General features: G+C 39.0%; 1 protein-coding gene across 5 annotated transcripts in view; it reads left to right on the top strand.

The window, feature by feature from the left end:
• The window catches only part of LOC137103734 (PALM2-AKAP2 fusion protein), a 70,193-nt gene that overhangs the window by 17,967 nt on the left and 31,670 nt on the right, over positions 1-20,556 (top strand). For 4 of the 5 annotated variants that reach the window (XM_067484349.1, XM_067484348.1, XM_067484347.1 and 1 more), the window contains 5 exons: positions 3,605-3,726; positions 13,055-13,169; positions 13,751-13,772; positions 14,720-14,845; positions 15,963-16,790. In XM_067484349.1, coding sequence (XP_067340450.1) covers positions 3,605-3,726; positions 13,055-13,169; positions 13,751-13,772; positions 14,720-14,845; positions 15,963-16,790 — 1,213 coding nt within the window. The remainder of the gene's footprint in view (positions 1-3,604; positions 3,727-13,054; positions 13,170-13,750; positions 13,773-14,719; positions 14,846-15,962; positions 16,791-20,556) is intronic. The other variant, XM_067484351.1, reaches the window with a different exon arrangement.

Genomic DNA, 20,556 nt, shown 5'->3' with positions numbered 1-20,556 from the left:
TACTACAAATATGGTAGCCAGTTTTAATATTTGCAATAACAATACATGGCATTCTCTAATTAGAGCCATTAAATAGACTTGGCATAAATGTATCTTTTCTTAAACATATTTGATTCCTACCCTCTAGTTTTTTCCACCATTTAACACCTACTAATGGAAAAATCCACTGAGGAGAACCATTTATGAAACCTACGTGTGCAGTGTGTGTTTGTTTTTATGAACGCATTAATTTTGCATTAAGTTTAGGAACAGCTGCAAAACATTGATTTAAAGTATTGTGAGTTTTACTGGCCATGGGTCCAGTATGGGTTACTTTGCATGGAATGTAATCAGGCATTTGAGTTTTCTGCAATAACAGGACTTTACACTACTAGCCTGTCAATCAAAACAATAATAAGCACAATAACATTGCATTTCCATACACATAAATACCTATTCACTTACTCACTATCAGTGACTGCTAAATAAAATGCAATGCAATGCAAGAAAGGCCTGCTGGAGCACAAACATTGTGGGCCTTAGGGCCATGACAAAACCAAGTCCACCACTGGCCAACGTCAGGCCATGTGTTGCCCTAGTTTTTCCAGTGTGTCCTGCACTGTTGGCACTCGCTGGACTCTTGTCTGCAGCTTTCTACTTCAATTAGCAATTTGAAGCTGCAAGGATCTTGTCAGTCGAGGGCCACTTGTTGGGATTGTCAAAAGGTGATGTGAAGTGAAGTGACATTAACAGCTTTTATCCAGCATAGGTAAACACAAAAAAGTATCTTCAATTTAAAGGTTTTATACATTAGGGATCTGACTTTTTGTTTCTGTGTACTTTTGATGCTCATCTGAATAAATTATAAAGGGAAAAAAATAGGATCTGAGTGCATCCTAACCCATACCTGTTGAATTATGTCTCCAATCGGATCTCCAGTCCCAGTGTACTGCCTTGTTTAGTTCTCTTGCATACAACACTAGCAGGCTTAAACTCCAGATGTAATCAGCATCTGCTCACTCGGTCTCATTTAATGGCCATTACTTCTGAATGCCACACAACCAGGCAGCATGAAGCTGTAGGCTTTTTACTCTGATCTCCAGAGATGTAGTGGCCTGGGAGAGGAAATGGAGACTGAAGCCCAGAGATTTGATAAGGACCTCAGGGCTGCATGATTCAAGCATTCTTAGAAAGAAGGCGTTGATCCGAAACTAGGCATCATGTAAACTTGATTTTAGAGGAAAGTTAACTTTACCCACTAGCCTAAAACACGGTTGCTTTTCTTTCCGGCAGTCATGCATTCTGGCAATTTGATTGATTTACATTAGTTATTTTAGTTTCCCATGAATACCAAAGACCTTCTAAAAAGCCCCTCACCATTCTTTTAAGAGCAAAGCTCAGAGGGGTTGTGTGTCAGGAGCTCAACAGGAAATGGAAAGTCTGTTAAACAGTGTGCGAAGGAGCAGAGAGCAGGCTGGTTCTCAGAGGAAGCAACTGCTCAATTATCCTACAGAGCTTTATTCACCACTGCTCACTTGACTCCTGAAAAGGCCCAGAAGAGTTTATTTACATGGTATATTGCTGTTTGTGAGAACATTTTGTTGATAAAATTCCTTCCTGTAGTATAATGGTGTGATTTTGATCTATCTTGTGATATATGGCATGAGTTCACTTTAAAGATGAGCCTGTAACTAAACTAATTTTTATCAAAATTAGCTTAAAAGTAAGACCTGATATCTACTATCCCACAAAGTCCACGTTACTTAGTCCGATCTACTCAGTTCACAATACTCAGTTTGACTTTAAAATGAGTTGAAATTCTGCTATCACATTTATTTAATATTTTTTTTTATTCTTTGTATTGTAATGATTACACAAATTCAGTAGGTAAATAATGTAATGCAACTTAAGCTTCATCAAAATATTTGCGCCTCTCAACTTAATGCTTAATACACGCGGTGTACGTGAGGCTAGCTTGGCCTTGTGTGTGTGCACTCCCACACTTAATTGTACAGCAGTCAAACACACATACACACACACACAAACAAACCAATAACCAGGCTTCCAGATTCTGACAGCAGGTGTTGAAATGCTTAGGTGGGAATTATGCAGAGCTCATGCGCGCGCGCGCGCGTGTGTGTGTGTGTGTGTGTGTGTGTGTGTGTGTTGGTGGGTGTAAGCACTCACACACTGTTAATTGTCAGTTCTACAACCTAGAGCCAAGCAACAGTTTGACAGTAAACAGTCAAAGGTGAAGCTAAGTGTTCCTGCTCAGCTCTGTTGTGGTAACAAAACAGAGCTGCAGACAGAGACATTAAGAACATAAACACACAGCTCTGGCATCTATCTTTACCACGTTAAACAAAACCTGAAACCCCTAGGTGATAGGATGGTTTATTCTGTACTATTATGCTTTTTCCCTTTGTGTATATAATGAACCATGATGAGGCTTCAGATGTTATTTACTGTAACACTGTTTAGTACAGCATGTTCTGTTGCGTCAATGCTGCAAATTTATCAGGTTTAAGGTATAATCCCAATGATTTTGTTAAGCATAAACAAGCGGAGCCTACTTTCATAATGTATTCCTGCTGAGATGAATAGTTTGGATTTGGAAAAGTGTAATTTTAGACTCTCTAGAGAAGCTCTACCTGCCATCTGCCTTATCACCCTGCCATGTAAAGTATTTAAAATAAAATCTATTGTATCTATTAAACCAATTGGTCTAGTAAATCTATAGTATTAAATCTATGCTATAGAAGTTAAAGGGAAATGTTTAGTAATGCTAAAAAAACTACATTGTTTTTTTCCCATAAAAGGTTTGTACAATACCAGATAAATCTTTTCCTGTTTGCAAATGTACAGGTAACAAAATCATATTTATTATATCATAAAACCTAATTACCTGAGCACAATGAGATTTACTGTGTGCAAATATTATTTTCCTGTGATTAACGGCTGGGTTCAGAGTTTATCTGTGTTGTGTAAAAACTGTGCATGTGTGGGCCAACGTGCTTATTTATTTGTTGTAGCACTGCTTGGCACAAATCCTACATTAGTCTCCATAACTGAGTTCCTCTTGCTACTAATAATGTCTACAAACACAATCGGAGGAGCTATTTACAGACTGCTGTAGTGTTGCTGTGCAGTTTGAATGGTCTGATGAAGAATCAGTGCAATTAAAATGAGCAATCATTTTACACTGTTTGATTAGGTTTTAAATTCAAAAAGATAATGAAAGTAGTCAAACTCATTGTCAGGTGGAATATGAGAACCTCTTTTTTTAAGGAATAGTTTGGCATTTGGGGAAATATGGTTTACTCACATTCTTGACATTCAGTGCATAAAATGGCTAAGGTTTCCAACCGATATACATGACATATTTTTGTGATGCTAGTCTGCAGATTTTTTTAATCACTGGACAGAGCCAGCCTAGCTGTTTCCCACTGCTCTAAGTCTTTCTGCTAAGTAAAGTTAACCAGCTTGTTGAAGACATGAGTTGGCACTGATCCTCTCTTCTTTCCCTCAGCACAAACTAGAGCATTTCCAAAATGTCAAATGTGTATTATTTTATGTCATTTTAAAAACCCTCCGTAAACACCTCACATCTCTTTTTCCTCCCCAGTCTAAAGCCATGCGGGAACGATGGCTCCTCCAAGGAATGGGTGTGGAGGAAGAGGAGGCAAGGCGGAAACAGTTGGAACATGATGAAGAACAAGGGAAGAAGCTGGAGGACCTGATACAGAGGTACTGAACACACTGTATTTAGTCGTCATGCTTATTTTGGCATTGCCGTTTATGATGGCAATGTGTTTTACTTATGTTCACATAGTTTCATCATATCATCTACTCCATCCAGTTTTCAATTCTCCTGCAGATGGTAACATCTTATCCACATGTCCCACATTAGATTAAATTAATGTGACTTTAGCCAGTTTTCTCCAGTTGTCCAGTGAACACATACTGTATGCATTGCATGAAGTGCTATAAATTAAATACTGCTACACTTTTTCCTAGTTTAATTAAATCAGCCACATTTTAGACCCAGTATTGAGCTGCAATTTACTTTGCCACTTATCACAAAATTTACTCATACTGTTTAGTGGTTAGAATGAATACAAACACAAACACACACTCACACACAGTGTAACAGGAGACTTACTCTGGAATCTCGCAGTTGTGTAACCTTAGAGCAAATCTACATTTACCTTGTGCACTGATGTGAAAACAAACACTAGACGCTGCTGTGTGTGTGGATGTAACTTCTCTGAAATCAAATACAACAAGACTAGTTGACACTAAAAATAGAGAAACAAGCAGACAAAAAGATGAGTGAGGTATTGGAGAAAATGAGGTATGAGGGCACAGAAAACCCCATAAAACAGCAATAGTGTTACAAAAGGAAAAGGATAGAGGAAAAAGAGAGAGAGAGAGAGAGAGTAATGTGATCTGTATGCACTTCCTTCATTTGTGTCTCTGGGAGGAGCTTCCTGATTCCCATCAAGCATTGCTGCAACCACGTATTCACTGATGATGTCGGGACATGATGAGATCATCAGTGCTGTGTCAGGCAGCTCTTGGCATCATGATGTTTTTGCACAGTTCACCAAATCTTTTTTCCATTTGTTGAGTGTGAGCATTATTTTGCCATGCACCTTTTCTTCTCAGGGACCGAACATGCATGTAAGGTTCTGTCTCCTTTTCTTTCCCAGTGGAAAATAACTAATTCTAGAAATAGACTGAATGTTGACACTGCACAAAATAAATGAAATGAGTGATTACTACTGGGAATGGAAGTTACTGTAAAGTGCAAATTGCCTATAGTTTGGTGAACTGGCAGCAGATTTGCGAACATAGATTTCTATAAATACACAGACTTACATTTCTATATTTGTAGTGGTTCTGCTTTTGTATCACAGTACCTGAGGTCAGGATAATGAGATAACACATTCATCAAAAACGCAGTAGCATGATGCAGAAGCAGTGTGGGATTCGATGTGAAGTGGCTCTTTTGGAACTATTGGCTCCATAATTTTGAAAAAAAGGTGAAGACAATTTCAATTAGAAATTAGCACATCAAGAATAAAGAACTAAAAATGTGCTGAAGACAAAATCTAAATAATACATGGGTAGATGAACTGTTTTTAAAGTCTTCTGTCTGTTTCAAGCAGACACAGTTACTAATCAACCAATGTGCAATGCAGATTTATTGTTTCATATTACATATATTTGAACAATGGTAATTAGAGCACACTCTGAATATTAAACTTGTGGAGAGGCTCTGTGTCAATTTGGCAGGAGTGAATAAGGCTCACACTCCACCTACTCGTCTATCAAAATTTCTGCATGAAAGACAGTCTGTTAGCCAGCAGCCACTGTATGTAGCTTATCACCAGCGCTGAAATAACATCAACATCATACGTCGTCACGAACACCGGGGTAACTTTGGCTCTGGTATAAACAGAACAGTGAATAGTCAAAGAGAGAGCTTTGTGGACCAGAATGAAGTTGTGATTGTGAAACCACTGCCTGTGATTCTCTTCATTCATCTCTTATTAAACAGACTTTTTGTGAGATTTAAAGAGGAGACAGTGCAGTTTTTGGTTTGAATTACTTAAAAAATTCAAACCACAAAGATGACTTTTAACAATGCCACATTGCCAAGTGTTTACGGTCTGGCTTCACTGTTTTCTCATTGTGCACTTTAGAGTCTAGCCAAATGCTGCTTTATTTAGTTTCTCAGTATGGCAACAGACAGGAAGGAGAAAACCAAAGCAGGCAATAGGCAGGCAAAACCATGCTGCAAAATATGTGGAGTTCACAAAACTGTATGACAAGAAAGACCTGAATTTATTCTGTATTTTCAAAACTCAGTACCCATAGTTAAAGGATCAGTTTACACAACCACAGTTAGTTGCAAAACCACCCACAGTAAGCCATGCATTCAGGATCTTGTGCTCCTGAATGGTTTATTTATTTCCAGAATTTTGAAGATGGAGGGTGGAAAAAAATTAAGAAAAAAGACTCAAGCTTAAGTGACATTTTGTGGTACATATACTTTACTTCAATATTTTTATTTTCAGCTACATTGTACCTCTAACCCACTACATTTTAGAAATAAGTATATGTCAGTCATGTTCTTCGAGCAATTATTACTGTGAACTCATGTGTGATGAAAATTGCTTTAAGAGGAGCTCAGCAGTTCTCAGATTTTAGAAAACAAAAATTCTCCAGCGGGTAAAATAAAGACACAGTACATGTGTGGGAGTGACGTGCCTTCACTTACACAAATCCTCAACTTGAAATTTAAGTAAAGAAATTGTTGAATTGTTGTATTAAATGTTCTGCAAACATTTGCAAACCGTTGTGTGTGTGTGTGTGTCTGGGGTGGGGGGGCGGGGGTTGCATGTGCATTTTAGTGTGGGTGTGGCATCTATATTTACACTTTGTGGGATGCCATCCCAGAATACCCTGTTACCCAGGCAACTGGAGTCTTTCCACTACTGATGGGGACAGAGGTGAACAGTCAGGTTAAATATGGACACTATATTATCTTTGTGTACACCTGTGAGAGGGAGTGTGGGTAAAACTATAATCATGCTTACACTTGGATTTCAATGAAGACTACACCTGCCTCCATGTGGAAACATTTCAACTGTTGTGCAACCCAAACTGCAGCAGTCCAGATGTTGTGTCCCTTCCACTTTTATGGGTGTCAGACTAATAACATGTACTAGTGCACACTTTAATGACAGAAGTGACAAAGAAAAAGCAGTGGCTCTTTTATGGTTACTTGCATCGCCCCAGGATCTGAAGAACACATAAACAGCAATGAAAGAAAGAGAAGAAACAGCTCTGGAAATAGAAGACAAATCTCCATAGCACAAAATGCATGAGGACAAAATTATGAAGCAGAGAGAAAGAGACCTCCTTTATATTATCCTTATAATTATGCAAAGTGAATGGAAAATACAGAATAATAATAAGAAAAACAAAGATATAAGAACAACAGCACTGTCCATGGGGGGTGTTGTAAGCTGTTTTTTGTTCTGCTGTTGATCTTAAACTGGAGATCACATAGAGTGACGGAGAAACAGAGTAACAGTAGAATCTTTGTACAGCCCAGCACAAGCAGGGAAAAAGACAAAGGAAAAGGCAGAATCTTAGTGGTTCTTCGTGTTCTATGCAAGCTTAAAGAACACACAGAGCGCCACACTGATGAAGAAATAGCAACCATTGTGTGCAAGAGAAGATGCTCACTTTGCAAAGCTTGGAGAACACACAAAGGAAGTGAAAGAGAGAGTGTGGCAGTAGTTAAACAGATGTCGCAGTCATTAAATGGACGAGCACAATGTAACACCACACTGTGCTGCTTTTGGATAACTGCTTGTTTGGAAGTTTGCATTTGAGGGAGGTCAACTTTATTTTTCCCGAAAAACAAGGCTGTATGTGTTTAATACTATATGGTTAACCTTTCTTATGTACTTGCCTATTTTTTATATATAATTGTGGTGTATGTGCATTTCATAAAAATATATGCAAATCTGTGGTTAAGCAAGGGTCGGAAACAGTGAGCTCAGTTTAGCACAAAGACTGCAGGCAGGGTGAAACAACCAGCCTGTCTCCATCCAAAGATACAAAATTCACCTAACAGAATTTGTATAGCTCATTATTCAGTCTATGCACCTCATTTAAATTGGTACCAAAACCAATGTGGAATCTCCAGGAATAGCCTGGCAGCCTCAAGATGAAAAGTTACCTTTTACTGCACAGAGAGCTAAATTTGTTGTTAGTTATTAGTTTTTTGATTTTCATACTAACAGCTGACTGCTGGAAATAGTCTTGCATTTACTGCACAGACATGAGACGCAACAATGAACTCAGCAAGAAAGCAAGAATGTTTCAAAAATGGACAACTATTGCTTTTAAGTTGTAGGTTTGTAAGTGCAAAGGGTCCTTCCTCTGCAGTGATGTTATTATCTCAAAGGGGATCAATGGCGTTTCATCTTATCTGGTCTAACCATCAATAAATTATTGTAAGAACCCAGAAAACCTTTTAGTTCTACAATGTGCTGAAGAGACAAATGGATTCTGTAGGATACAGCACATGAGGTTCTGGCTACAGCAAACCAAACTTACAGCAATGAGCCCATCTAAGTGCCCTATATTGTCTTATATAATGTTCTTAGATTTTTTTATTTTTTTTTATTTTTACCTCACAGTGGCAGTATGAGACCACGTCATTTTTATCTGATCATAAAACTGGGATACAGTTCAGATCAATTAACTGCTGTTCAACTGTGTATATACTTAGTTTGTAGCATCTCCTTGTCTTGAGCTTATTAACATTTCAGAAACAATTTTATCTTAATTACTTGCCCAGTTACAGCTGGGACAGGTCCCATGCATCTCTGAACAGGATAAGAGGTTAAAAGTAATTGAGGATAGTAGATTAATTAGTGATAAATCAAATTGTTGTCTGAAGGCAAATAGGTCAAGATACAGTGGAATTGTAAGTTGATATGACCTATGTCAGTAAAAAAAACAGCTTTGGGCTTATCCCTTCAGGGGTGTTGTGCCTTTTTACACTTCTTTTTTATATTATATATATATATTATATATTCTAGGCCAATAAAACAGTTTTTAATAAAATCAGTCTTTAATCTTATAGATAATGTGATGGCTAGTTTTCAGTATTTTGTGGACTTGTCACTACCTAAACTATTAAGCAAAAAATAAGAGATTAATGTAGAACAAAGGTTTTTATTGCTGTTCTGTGTAACCAGAAATAAATTATCATCATTCATAATTCCAACTTGGTTTGAAAACAAAAACTAATTCAGACTGGTTCACAGAATAATATTTAAAAAAATATTTATTATACTTCTTATAATATGTTATACTCAGGCTTGGAGACTGTGTTGTTGTGTTACCAGTGTTATAAACACCTTTTATACCTTTGAGTGTTATACAGCATTGCTTCACAAGTCTGACATTTATCAGACATTGACACATTATTATTGAAACCAAGTAAATGTGTTTTTAAAATACCTGCTAGTTTATACTGGTCCATGAGGCGAAATACAGTAGGTTTAAACCTACATCATAAACTGCCTGGAAAAATAGTGGCATTTAGCTCTGCCCATGAAGTTTTACCTACCAGTAAGATAATTTCCTATTTCAACCTGTGCCGTGGTTGGCACATGTACAAGAAAACCTCCAGGAGATGAACTGTCCCGACAGCAACTCAGCTTTAACCACACACAGTACAAACACAGTAAAATGTATAAATACACACTCTTCTTTATACTGCGGTTGGATCTTCTTCCTCCTTTTGTACACTCAGTGTGTCATTGCTTTTGTCTGTCTCTGTTGCTCTGACAGCCTCTGTGCACATGGATGCATATTCACGTGAACAAACACACCCCTCACTTATCCACCACACATAAAACCAGATGTCTGCTCTTCTTCCTCCTATATGATGTGGAAAGCAGTTGCTGCCCACCCAGGCGTATCCATGGTAACTGGCATGTGGTTGGTAGACAGGGCGGGATAGTGACATCACTGCTGTCTTTCAGGACTTCCACAGAGATAGTAACACTGGTAGACACAGACCATAGAGAGGACGAAGGAGAAGATGAACAGTGTGAGGTCAAGGCCCCATCTCCAGCACATGCTAAGCCACATATCCTATTCTGCAATATAGAAAACCAGTCACTGAGAACTGTAAGACTTATTAGATGTTTTTTTAGAAGTGAACACTTCTTCCGTGTATATGTTGATTTATACGGGCTGCATTTACAATATGGTATATTAATAATTAACTACTTTTAAACTTTTAGGGAATGGAGAGATTTAATAAGTCATTCCAACCGTTTAAATGGTGTTGGTGGTGAAGTGTTATTTAAAAGTTCTATGTGTTGCATTATGTTATATTTTCACCCTTTTTTTGTTCACAGTTAACGGCTGTGTGTCAGATTGATCACTAGATGGTGCCAGTCACAAGCTTAGAATTTCTTAAAACCTTGTTAGTTTTTCTACCTACACTGATCAGCCACAACATTATTTCCACCACGTCTGCAGTTGAGATGTGTGTTCTGTTCATATCCAGCATTAAGTTATCCCCAAGCTGACCCCTGTCCACTACAATGCTAAAACCACCAGTGGTTGATATTGTTGTGGCTTATTAATGTATAGTCTCGCTCATTTTTTCATTAGTTTCGTACATAAACTAATTAGATTGTCCCTACAGACCAGGGATTTTTAATTAATGGTGGCAGAACCTGCATCCTCTTTTGGGTGCAAATGTTGCTTCTCACCTATTTTGGCAAGACCTCGTGTAGGTCACAGGAGGCAGAAGTGTAATCCATTTCCTTCCAGAAGGGAAAAAAGGAAATGAGATGGAGAGGAGAAGGGAGGAGTAGCCACAGGAGCGAATGGTGTACAAGAAGGTAAAATAAGGTACAAATGAAAGAGCTTGTGTCCACTATTAGAGACAAACTGCACAGTCTGTGTGTCAAGATCATTACAAACATAAAGATACATTTTCAATGAATATTTTGTATTGGGTCATACAAACTTTAAAGTTTTTTTCACTGCTCACATGTGGTTTAAGCTACCAAATCAACTATATGTATACATGTAATATGTTTTTTTACCAAGACGTAAGATCTTGTCTCTTAACCGTCAGCAAGCGATTCCTCCTGTATAGAGCAAAGAGCTCTTCAGTTGTCCCACTCTGTCTTTTATCTTTCGTGTTTTGCTTACTTTTTGTTTCCATGGACATTTTTCACAAATCAGACAGTAACTATCTCAAATAATAATAAGGGAGCATCTCTGAATGCACATGTCATACCTTAAAGCAGATGGGCTACAGCAGCAGAATCTCACACAGAGTGTCACTCCTGTCGGCTAATAACAGGAAACAGAAGTAGGATTAGCAAGGGCTTACAAAAACTGAACAATGCCATCACAGAACAAATTCTTATCTAGAATAGTGGATAAAAATATATTTCAAGTTGTTTGCTCCCATATAAACTGATTGCACATTGTGGTGCAGTCCTTGCAGCTTAATCCAAGGTTGGCCAATTGTTTTTTACAGCAACAAGGCTACAGTTAAATATAGGATGTCCATAATTGCCATATTTTTAAACTGCCACTCTCTGATTACATTCACTATCTATGGCTCTATTCTGTGTCATGTCATTCTAATATCTGCTGTACATCCAAAGTGATAGTTAGAACATGTGTCACCAGCTTAGTTTCACAATATCCCATTATTATAAACAATTAAGCCGCTAATGTTCCAGTCTAACCTGAGCTTGATCCGCTGCATTATATTTGCATTTCACACAAGATTTTGGTTCCATTGAGAATAGACAATAACTTTACAATACAACCATGCATGTTGCTATATTTGTTACATTCTTACTAGCAGAGGTAATTCATTGTTGTTTTTAAATACAAAGAACCTGGAACTGCCTGATATCAAATAGTGTTAAACAATAATATGGTGGTGATTATTTTGAGCAGGACAATAAAGTAATTTAAGGGCAGAGGTATCTAAAGCCAAATCTGTGATAAGAAACTGTTCTCGTGCTTTGATCTGTTTTCAGATGAACAGTTTCACATGTACTGTATGTATCTTTGGTTACAGTCAGCTGAGACAAACACTAGTGATAGATGCAGCAAACTAAAACTTCTACAAAATGGACCTATAGCTAATCACGCCCTAGTACGTGACCTCTATAACTCAAACATTACGTACGATTTGGCTGGAATTTTACAGTTATCAAAGCTTTGAAAATTGTAACATAATTTCAAGTGCCAACTATAAAAACATCTAGGCATCACACCACTGAAGATGAGCTTGGCTAGAAAATCTGGCAGATGGTGGTGTGACGTGAAGTGTGGACTGTGTGGATTCATGTAAATCAGCACCAAAAGCCCTCAGTTTTCTGCTTTCTTTTGTTAGCACCAACAAATCCAAAGATATCCCCCAGGATTACTGTTGATATTTTGGAATTTCATAACAGTTCATGTTTGATTCGGGCCTGCTCATGCTTAAAACCTGTGCTTTCACATTTCTCTGGCCCCAAAGATTAAACAATACAGTCAGAACAGCATGTGCTAAAGCTTTTTCATGGTCACTGATGCTGATATGATGAGTGAGCCTATTGATTCTGGAGCATTGTGGAAAGGCAGACTGTTTGTGGTATTGTTATGGACCTTAATATCTCTTTTACACACACACACATTCAATGACGCACAAATTCCTTGCGTCCCAGAAGAATACTGCAGTGTTGTAAGTGCTGGCAGGCAGTAAGGAAGCAACCCTGGTCCTCCTCCCTGACTGCTTCCTAGTATTGTTTTTACATCCATTTCTTAAATGTCCACATGTGTCTGCATCTCTGTGTGTTTCTATGTGTACATGGGCCTACTTTTGCTATAGTTTAGGGAATGGTACACTTTTCTTGCCCTGAGACAGTCCTTACCAGAAGAAATGGCAGAATCTCTAAAAACTCAGAGTGCAGATTTGTAACATTATACATTTTGCCCTAAATGTGCAGTATTGTTCTGGGTTGGAAATAAACAGTGAGCCTCATTTTAATTGTTTTCTATATTATCCAGCTTCTAAAACATTGCTAACTTCCATTATAAATAGATTAAAAATACTTAATTGTGGTGGATGATGAGATTAAAATCTGCAGGTTGTTTTCCATTGGTAAGCAAAGGTGGTGTCTAGATTGTCAAATTGTCCATTACTACTTTCTGATACTTTATTTCTGTCTATTTTATTTCTGATTATGTTGAGTGGATTATAACCAGGTAAAAAATATACAGGCTTGTTTTAAATACATTACAGTGTAAATACATATTACTAATGCATTGTTGCTTATATTGGAACACTATATGCCCCCTTAATAAAATGTATTTCATCTCCCACTGAATTTGTTGGGTACAGTGGGTTGATTAGAATGGTTTACAGTGTGTTTCACAGTTCACATCATTCTGCAACTTTTCCAATGTCCTGTATGAAGACATTCATTATTTCTTGTTTCTCTGTGTGTTTCAGACTGGAGTCCGAAATCAGTGCACTTGAGAGTGAAGAGTCTCAGATCTCTGCCAAAGAGCAAGTTTTACGCGAACGTTTGAAAGAGACAGAGCGTTCAATAGAAGACCTGCAGAAGGTATACAAATATAAACGGCTTAAAACCTTGGAGAGCACCTAATTGCTGGCTTTAAAATATGCATGCTACAAAATTATTCTGCTAGTTGGTACTGATATTAGTGGCGTGTAGTAACCAGTGCACCCCTTACACATGTTTGTTATGTTAGCTGTTACTTGTGTAATTACAATATATTACTTCACTTTTTATTAGTTAAAGCAAAAAAAAAAATTGCTGAATAAATGAATGCTGTCGATTGAATATTGCAGCTTATTACAAACATAAGTATGCTATACCTGAGATGATTTAGATTTCATCTCATTTGTGTTTTTAAACAGAGTTAGCATGATTAAACATTTATTAAGAATGCAGTAATACTGCCATAACTAAAAAGGGGAATAGCACCAAATAACTAGGGACATATTATTACTATAACAGTAACATTTTTCATATGAAGCTGTTTGTTTTGGCAATATGATTATGTCTAGTACCATTATAATATATTGTTCTATATTTTATGTAAGAAATATTAACATATCCCACAAAAATAATCATGCAATGTTTTAGTGGTTGATATGGATTTTCTCCTGTCTCTCTTTCAGAGTCTGATAACCCAGGATGGAGGTAGGAGTAATTCACACACCCACTAAAGCACACAAACACATCTCACTGATAGTTTTCTCAGAGTTAGTTTTGTTTCCTAGTAGTATTTCTGTGTGTGTGTGTGTGTCTGTGTGGGTGTGTGTGTAGATAATAGTCTCGCTGAGGCAGGAGAGATGCAGGCCAGAACACACTCCTGAACCCCCAAATACACACTCACCCAAAGCCATACCAATAAATACACACATAGACACATAGATGCCTGCACACAAGCATGCACACGCACTAAATCGGACACACACACTTGCACAGGACTAGTCTCAATGAGGCTATTCAAGCTCACATACACACAAGACCATGACTCTGCAGCCTGCAGTCACTGGCTTTATTTCCCCCTATTCACCAGCAAGCCCAGTAAGCCCCTAAAGCTTTGTTCTTGCCATAACACACCTACACACATTCAAACACACATACAAAGCAGTAACAAACACACACACACACACACACACACACACACACACACACACACACACACACACACAAACACACACACATATACTTCTGCTGCATAAGCACTGAACCTCAGGGGTTCCAGAGTTACTGTGGATGCAGAAACTGAGATGAGGAGGGTTAGACTGTGTGCAGTGTGTGCAACAGGGATGGGAAGGGTCACTCAGGGGTGTGGTTAATTTCTGTGTTGGGGGGCTGGACTGGACATGTGTGTGTGTGTGTGTGTGTGTGTGTGTGTGTGCATGCATGCGTGTGTGTGTGTATGTTTGTGTGTGTGTGTTGTTAGGGTGTGGTTCCACATCATGGAGGTGTGTGTATTTGTGTGTACGTATTATACATGTGTATGTAATGGCATGTGGCTGATGTTGGTGTGTGTGTTTGTGTGCCTCTCCCTCTTGGCCTCTAACGTCCCTCTGATCATGTGTTATTTCCCCCCCCCCCCCTGTGCTCCTACTCACTAGATGCCACTCGTTGCTTGTCCGCCTCTCTTTCCGACTGCACGGAACACAATCCTGACCACCTCATCCTGGCCTCACAGCCTCAGGTTGGGCCACCTGCCTCTGGAGAGCACGTCATACCAAGACCTGGTAAGACAGAGGGAAAAGAGGAGGGTGAGGGAGGGGATAGAAGAAAGAGAGAGGGAGGGAGGGAGTGATGATGGGATGGTCTTGGGCTGATGCCAAGTTGGAATATAACCAGGATAAACTCATGCACACATGGAGAGGGGACAGGCACAGATGCGCACATGTTTGTGCAAATTAGATAAAATCTAAAAATGTTTTTTAATGGTTGCTCATCAAAACAACTTAACTGAACCTCTGTGTATCACTATATGCTGAAAGCACATGGGCATTAGATACAGAATCAGTTGTGCTGACTTCAGAGAATATCTGCTCTCTCAAAGTTTATGTCAGTAATAAGATCTGACAGCAATACATGTTTTATTATCAAAGCATGTAGGTTTCCAATTATTGTCAGTATTGTAATTAATATTAGTATTTTTATTGTTTACAGTAGCAGGATTTAAGTTTTTTAGATTTCACTTTTGATGTGTAACAGCAATATACTTTGTGTTCTCAGTGCATTTAGGATTAGTAATTGTTTATACTCAGTATTATAAACACATGAGCAGTATTTGTTGGAGGGAAAAATTGAAAGTATTGATGGCAAATAGCTTGTGTTTGATTCATTATCTTTGCACAGTTGTCCTTACGATGTGTAAGAACAGAACTGAACTGAAGGATTATCCCAACTTGTAATCAGGAAGATGTTGTTGATGTTTACATTTTTCTTACCAAATATTTACCACATTAAATTTATGTGAGGGCTGTTTTTACAGTAATATCAGTTTCATAGATTGGACCCGGAGTTTAGGCACAAATAGGGTCGATTTTTGTTTTCTAGTTTACTTACTGGCATCATTGGTTTGCACCTTTAAAGAACAAAGCTATGGTAACATTTTGTTATACTAATTGGATTAACGGCTTTTTTTGGACAGCAGTTATTCAAAAAGCACTGTGTGTCTATCCTCACGCTTCATTCCCTTCACTTTTTTCTCCCAACACCCTCCACCCCCTCTACTGCACCCTCCCCACCCCTTTACTTTTCCTTCAAATCCTATTCCCTTGTGCATCAACCCTTCCCTTCTCTCTGTCTCTCCACCCATTCACGCCTCCACCCCTTCCTTCCCTCCCCTCCTAACAGCAATGTTTGCCATGGAGATCAACGTGCAGCATGATCCGCAGACTGGTGAGCAGCGCATCCTGTCAGCAAACAATGTGAACCCATTGGAGGCAGCATCGCGTGGAGTCAAAGTTTATGATGATGGCAGAAAAGTGGTCTATGAAGTGACTTCCTCTGGGGGCGTGTCCACTAACACTGTGGAAAATGGCTGGAGCTCCGCACAGGTGGACCAGCTGGTCCAGAGTGCTGCGAGGCCGGTTGTACGAGGAGGAGATGGTGGTAGGGGTCATGTAACGGTGACATCAGCTGCTCCACAGGCATATGTTTCCCCAGCTGATATTGATGATCTGTCCCCACCCTCCTGTGCCCCACCATCCATCCCTTCTAGCCCACCTGCCCAGGTCACCCTCCAAAGGGAAACCCAGCTGGGTATGATGCCTCCCTCTGCTCCTATCACAACCCAGCCTGGCTTGGCCTCACACAAAGGCAATGAGCTCACCTCGCTGCCCCAAGCCAGTGTAGAGCATCCAATCACCATGGTGTTCCTCGGCTACCAGGATGTTGAGGACGCGAGCGAAAGCAGGCGGCTGCTAGGCTTTGATGGCGCTGTGAAAGCTGAGGTGGTGCTGATTGATGAAGACGATGAGAAATCGTTGAGGGAGAAGACAGTCACTGACCTATCCATCATCGATGGCACAGCCGCCGACCTTGTGTCAGGCAGGCCGGCCACATCTGAAGCCGCCAGCACTGAACTGTCATCTGAAGGCCGTGAGCCTGACAGCGCCTCCTCGCCCCCTGCAAATCCCGACTCCACCACGGCCCCACCACCCGGTCTCACCCCCACCACAGGTACAGACAAGAGGAAACGGTGCGAGTGCTGCATCCTCATGTGACTGAATCTTCTTCCTCTTCCACCCTTTTATTATTACCCACGACACCTCTCTTCTCTCCTCTGTCTCTGGATGGTTACTAACAGAAGCCCTGCCTTCCTCCTCCTCTGGACTTGCTCAGTTGGCACACACATGCACACACTCACTCTTGTCTGACCTTTGACTTTTTACGCAGCTACATTATCACTGCTTCATCTCTGCTTTTTTGTTACCCCGTGTCAATATGGAGGTCATGACCTCCCACCTTCTATTTATAAATTCAAATCTACATCAATATGCAGGACTTAAGCCGTTTTTAATGCTGCTATATTTAAGAAAAATTAGACAGACAGGTAGAGAAGGTTGATGTTTGTTGGCAAACAGCTTAGTCAAGGTTATATTAAACTATTCTCAGTGATAAATAAGATCTTATGGACAATCAGTCACCAAACTCAATCCCTGGCTCCAAGGACAATCAACCAAAACCTTGAATAAGCCAGTTCATAAAATGTCCAAAAAGTTAGAAACAGCTTTTATTTTTTGATCTCTCTTCTCAGACACTTTCCACTTCCCTCCTACTCAATCATCTACTTAACGGCTTCTCTCCTGTTGTCTCTAAACATTAACATATACGCACCACACACCCGACCTAAGAACTAGAACCACAATCCCCTTCTTTATACAGACACGCTCTGTCCAGGGAGTAGAGGAGTGTACTTGTTGCCTTTGTTTCTTTATGTGCCTCTTTAGTCTTTCACATTGATTGTCATAACAATATTTGGATATATGGACATTTTTCTTAGAATTTACTTTTAGTTTGCTGTTCTTATCTGAATACTTTTTTCTTTTGTTTGAAACCAAAGGCCACTGAATTGTTTGCATGCCTGATTCCATGGAAAAAATAGGTTTTTGACACTAGTTAAACTAGTTTTTTCCATTAACTCCAGCTATTCCACTGCAGGATTTGTATTTTCTCCTCTTTTATTACTTTCTGACTCTGTAGCCAATGAGAAGCCGTGAGACACCTTTTGACAGCCAGTAGGATCTATACAGGCAACTTTTCCTGTGTTTCTAAAGGTTATAGAACACAGGAAGTTAACGGCAGCTTAATGAGTTCATTCTGGCAGCAAAGGAACATGTATTTCCAGCTATAAAAACAAACATGGGATACCACAACAGCCCAGGCACAAAGTTGTGAATATTGGTTATTAACAAGCACCACCAGATTACCACCAAGTTGCAACTATGACAGCTGTTGTCAAATTAGCTTTTTGACAAAGTTTTCTTACAATGTCTGTTCCTCTTTTTGTCACACCAAATCACTTAGTCACTGCAGAAAAGGTCCAGAGATCCATTAAGCTCTATATAATTCAAAGACACTGAAAAAACTGCCAGCTCTTGCTAAAGTCACCAGCCGGGTTCTCTTTTACAACGGTGCTACAAATAATGTGACCTGGGTGTCATTATGACCACATACTCTGGAGGTCATTTTCAAAGCTAGTTTTTTAACATACAAATGCTTTCCAAGCCAGTAATCATCCTCATTTAATGAATCATAATTGATGCTCTGGAAGGGTTTTTTTTTAGTGTATTTGATGTTGTGTGGAATAGAGAGGATAGTGACTCTTGAATATCCATTTTATAATTGTTAAGATGGATATTTGAGAGTCACTATTTTTGGAAAGTCAGTGACTGGGCTTTGCCATAGAAAGCAATAGAGAAATATCGTTTGTAAGAGTGCGATGAAAAAAAATGATATGGGTAAGATATGTGATTTAAGAAGACATGGCACAATTACAGATTAGAGAGGTTCTTCAGGTCCAAATAACATTAAGTGGGGATGTTTTTGTGGCTCAGGTCTGTATTACTTGCCCACCAAATCCTTAATTTAATTTTAATTTTAACATATTAACATGACTCATTCACATAATGACAAAATAAAAAACTAAACGATCATAATAATTCACTAGAGACGGAGTAGAATCTCAGCACGCTTTGTCTGTGTGCAGTATTTTTTTTGCAGTTTTTTTTTTTCTTTAATGCAATTTGTTGGCTCACTTCACTCTCCTTGGCCATTGAGTAAAGGACACAACATCTTTTAAAATAGTAGCCACACGAACACGGAAAGACAGAAACAATAATCCTAGCTCCACAGCTATAATCCACAGCTGCACACTCTCACCTCCAAACTGTCGTGCTGGTGCATAACTGAAGGTTAGCCTTCAAACATGCACATGCTTTAGTGTGATTGGCCACTGCTGCTATCAATCAGACCAGCTGGATGTGTGATTGGCCACCACCAGACCTTGCGTGAATCTGGTTTTATGTGTAGATAAAAAATGTAAATATGCGCAATATTCTATTTAGTGATGCTTTTATTTTCCACATCTATATAGAGAACAAAAATTATTTGATTATTCTGGGTACTAGACATTGTTCTGATGTCCTGCGATGCCATATTATGACTAAATGAGTGCACAAATGAGAGCTTTTTATAGTTTAATTCTCTAACTATATTGCTTTGCTGTGTGTAATCTCACTATTAACCTCACCCACCCTTTTCCCGCTCTTGTGACCGTCACCAACGTCTCTGAACTCTTGACAACTACTGCAATTGCCAAGTTAGGATTGGTCTTGATCTCTAGACACTGCAGAGATAGTAGATAGTTTATTTTTCAGTTTTGCTATTTCCTGTTCACCAGACAGCCTCTGGTTTCTATTTCTATAACTGACATTGTCCTGCCCAGTGTCCCAGGTTATATCTATAAAAATCAAATCTGTTTAAAAAAGAATTAAAAAATGAAGATAGTAATAAGTCTGAGCTCAAGTCCAGATTGCCTGATTGGGTTTGGTTTTGTATGTGTGCATGTACATGTGTGTGTGTGTGTGTGTGTGTGTGTGTGTGTGTGTGTGTGTGTACGTGTGTGTGTTAGTGTGTTTGTGTATGTGTTTAAAGTAAGGAGCTGGATGAAAACAACAGACCAGCCCTACTGCCACGCCTGCAGTACTCTTGTGGCTCTATAGGTCCTCTCTTTTTTCTCTTCGTCTGCCCTCACGGTTGTATGGACTGTTAAAACCAAAAGGAGCCATTTTCTATTGTTCACACTTTTCTCTCTTTCTTGTCTTTACACAGTTATGAGAACTCACTCTGTCACATTCTCACTCTTTCTCTCTCTAAAGTCTGTATTCTCTCTCTATCTTTGGTCAATAAAGCTGAGTTTCTCCAGTGCCCCCCTGCTGTCTCTTGCTTGTTCTTTCCATCTGTCTCTAACATTCAACTTTCACTGGCTGCTGACAAAGGGATCCGAACCTATTCTTACTGCACTCGTATCTGCTGAGCTATTCAGATCCACTAACAAGCACACACATACACAAACACACAATTTACTATTAAATCTGGGTGTTTTCAACAGCCACATAAGACACACAAGAACAGTAAAGACTACCAATTAAACTTTTAATTGAGACAGGATTTGAATTCAAGCAGTGTGTTATGTCTATGTATGTATGTGTTTCACTGCAAACACATATGCAAGTTAGATTCACTAGGTTCCTGCAGTGCAGTGTGTTTGGTTCTGTTTAGATATAGTGCCCACAACTTTTTCATTTGTGTAACACAGGTAAGCCAACAGACAAACTAAAACAAGTCCCAGTAAGTAGTATAGAACTTCTTAGTTCCATAATATTTTGCAGATGTAAGTATTGTATGGTGTAATAGCTGAAAGAAACATCCAATTTCTATTAAC

Source organism: Channa argus, chromosome 18, assembly GCF_033026475.1.
Source record: "Channa argus isolate prfri chromosome 18, Channa argus male v1.0, whole genome shotgun sequence".
Lineage (NCBI taxonomy): Eukaryota > Metazoa > Chordata > Actinopteri > Anabantiformes > Channidae > Channa > Channa argus.
The sequence above is the reverse complement of the archived record's forward strand: the minus strand, read 5'-3'. Positions and strand labels throughout refer to the sequence as shown.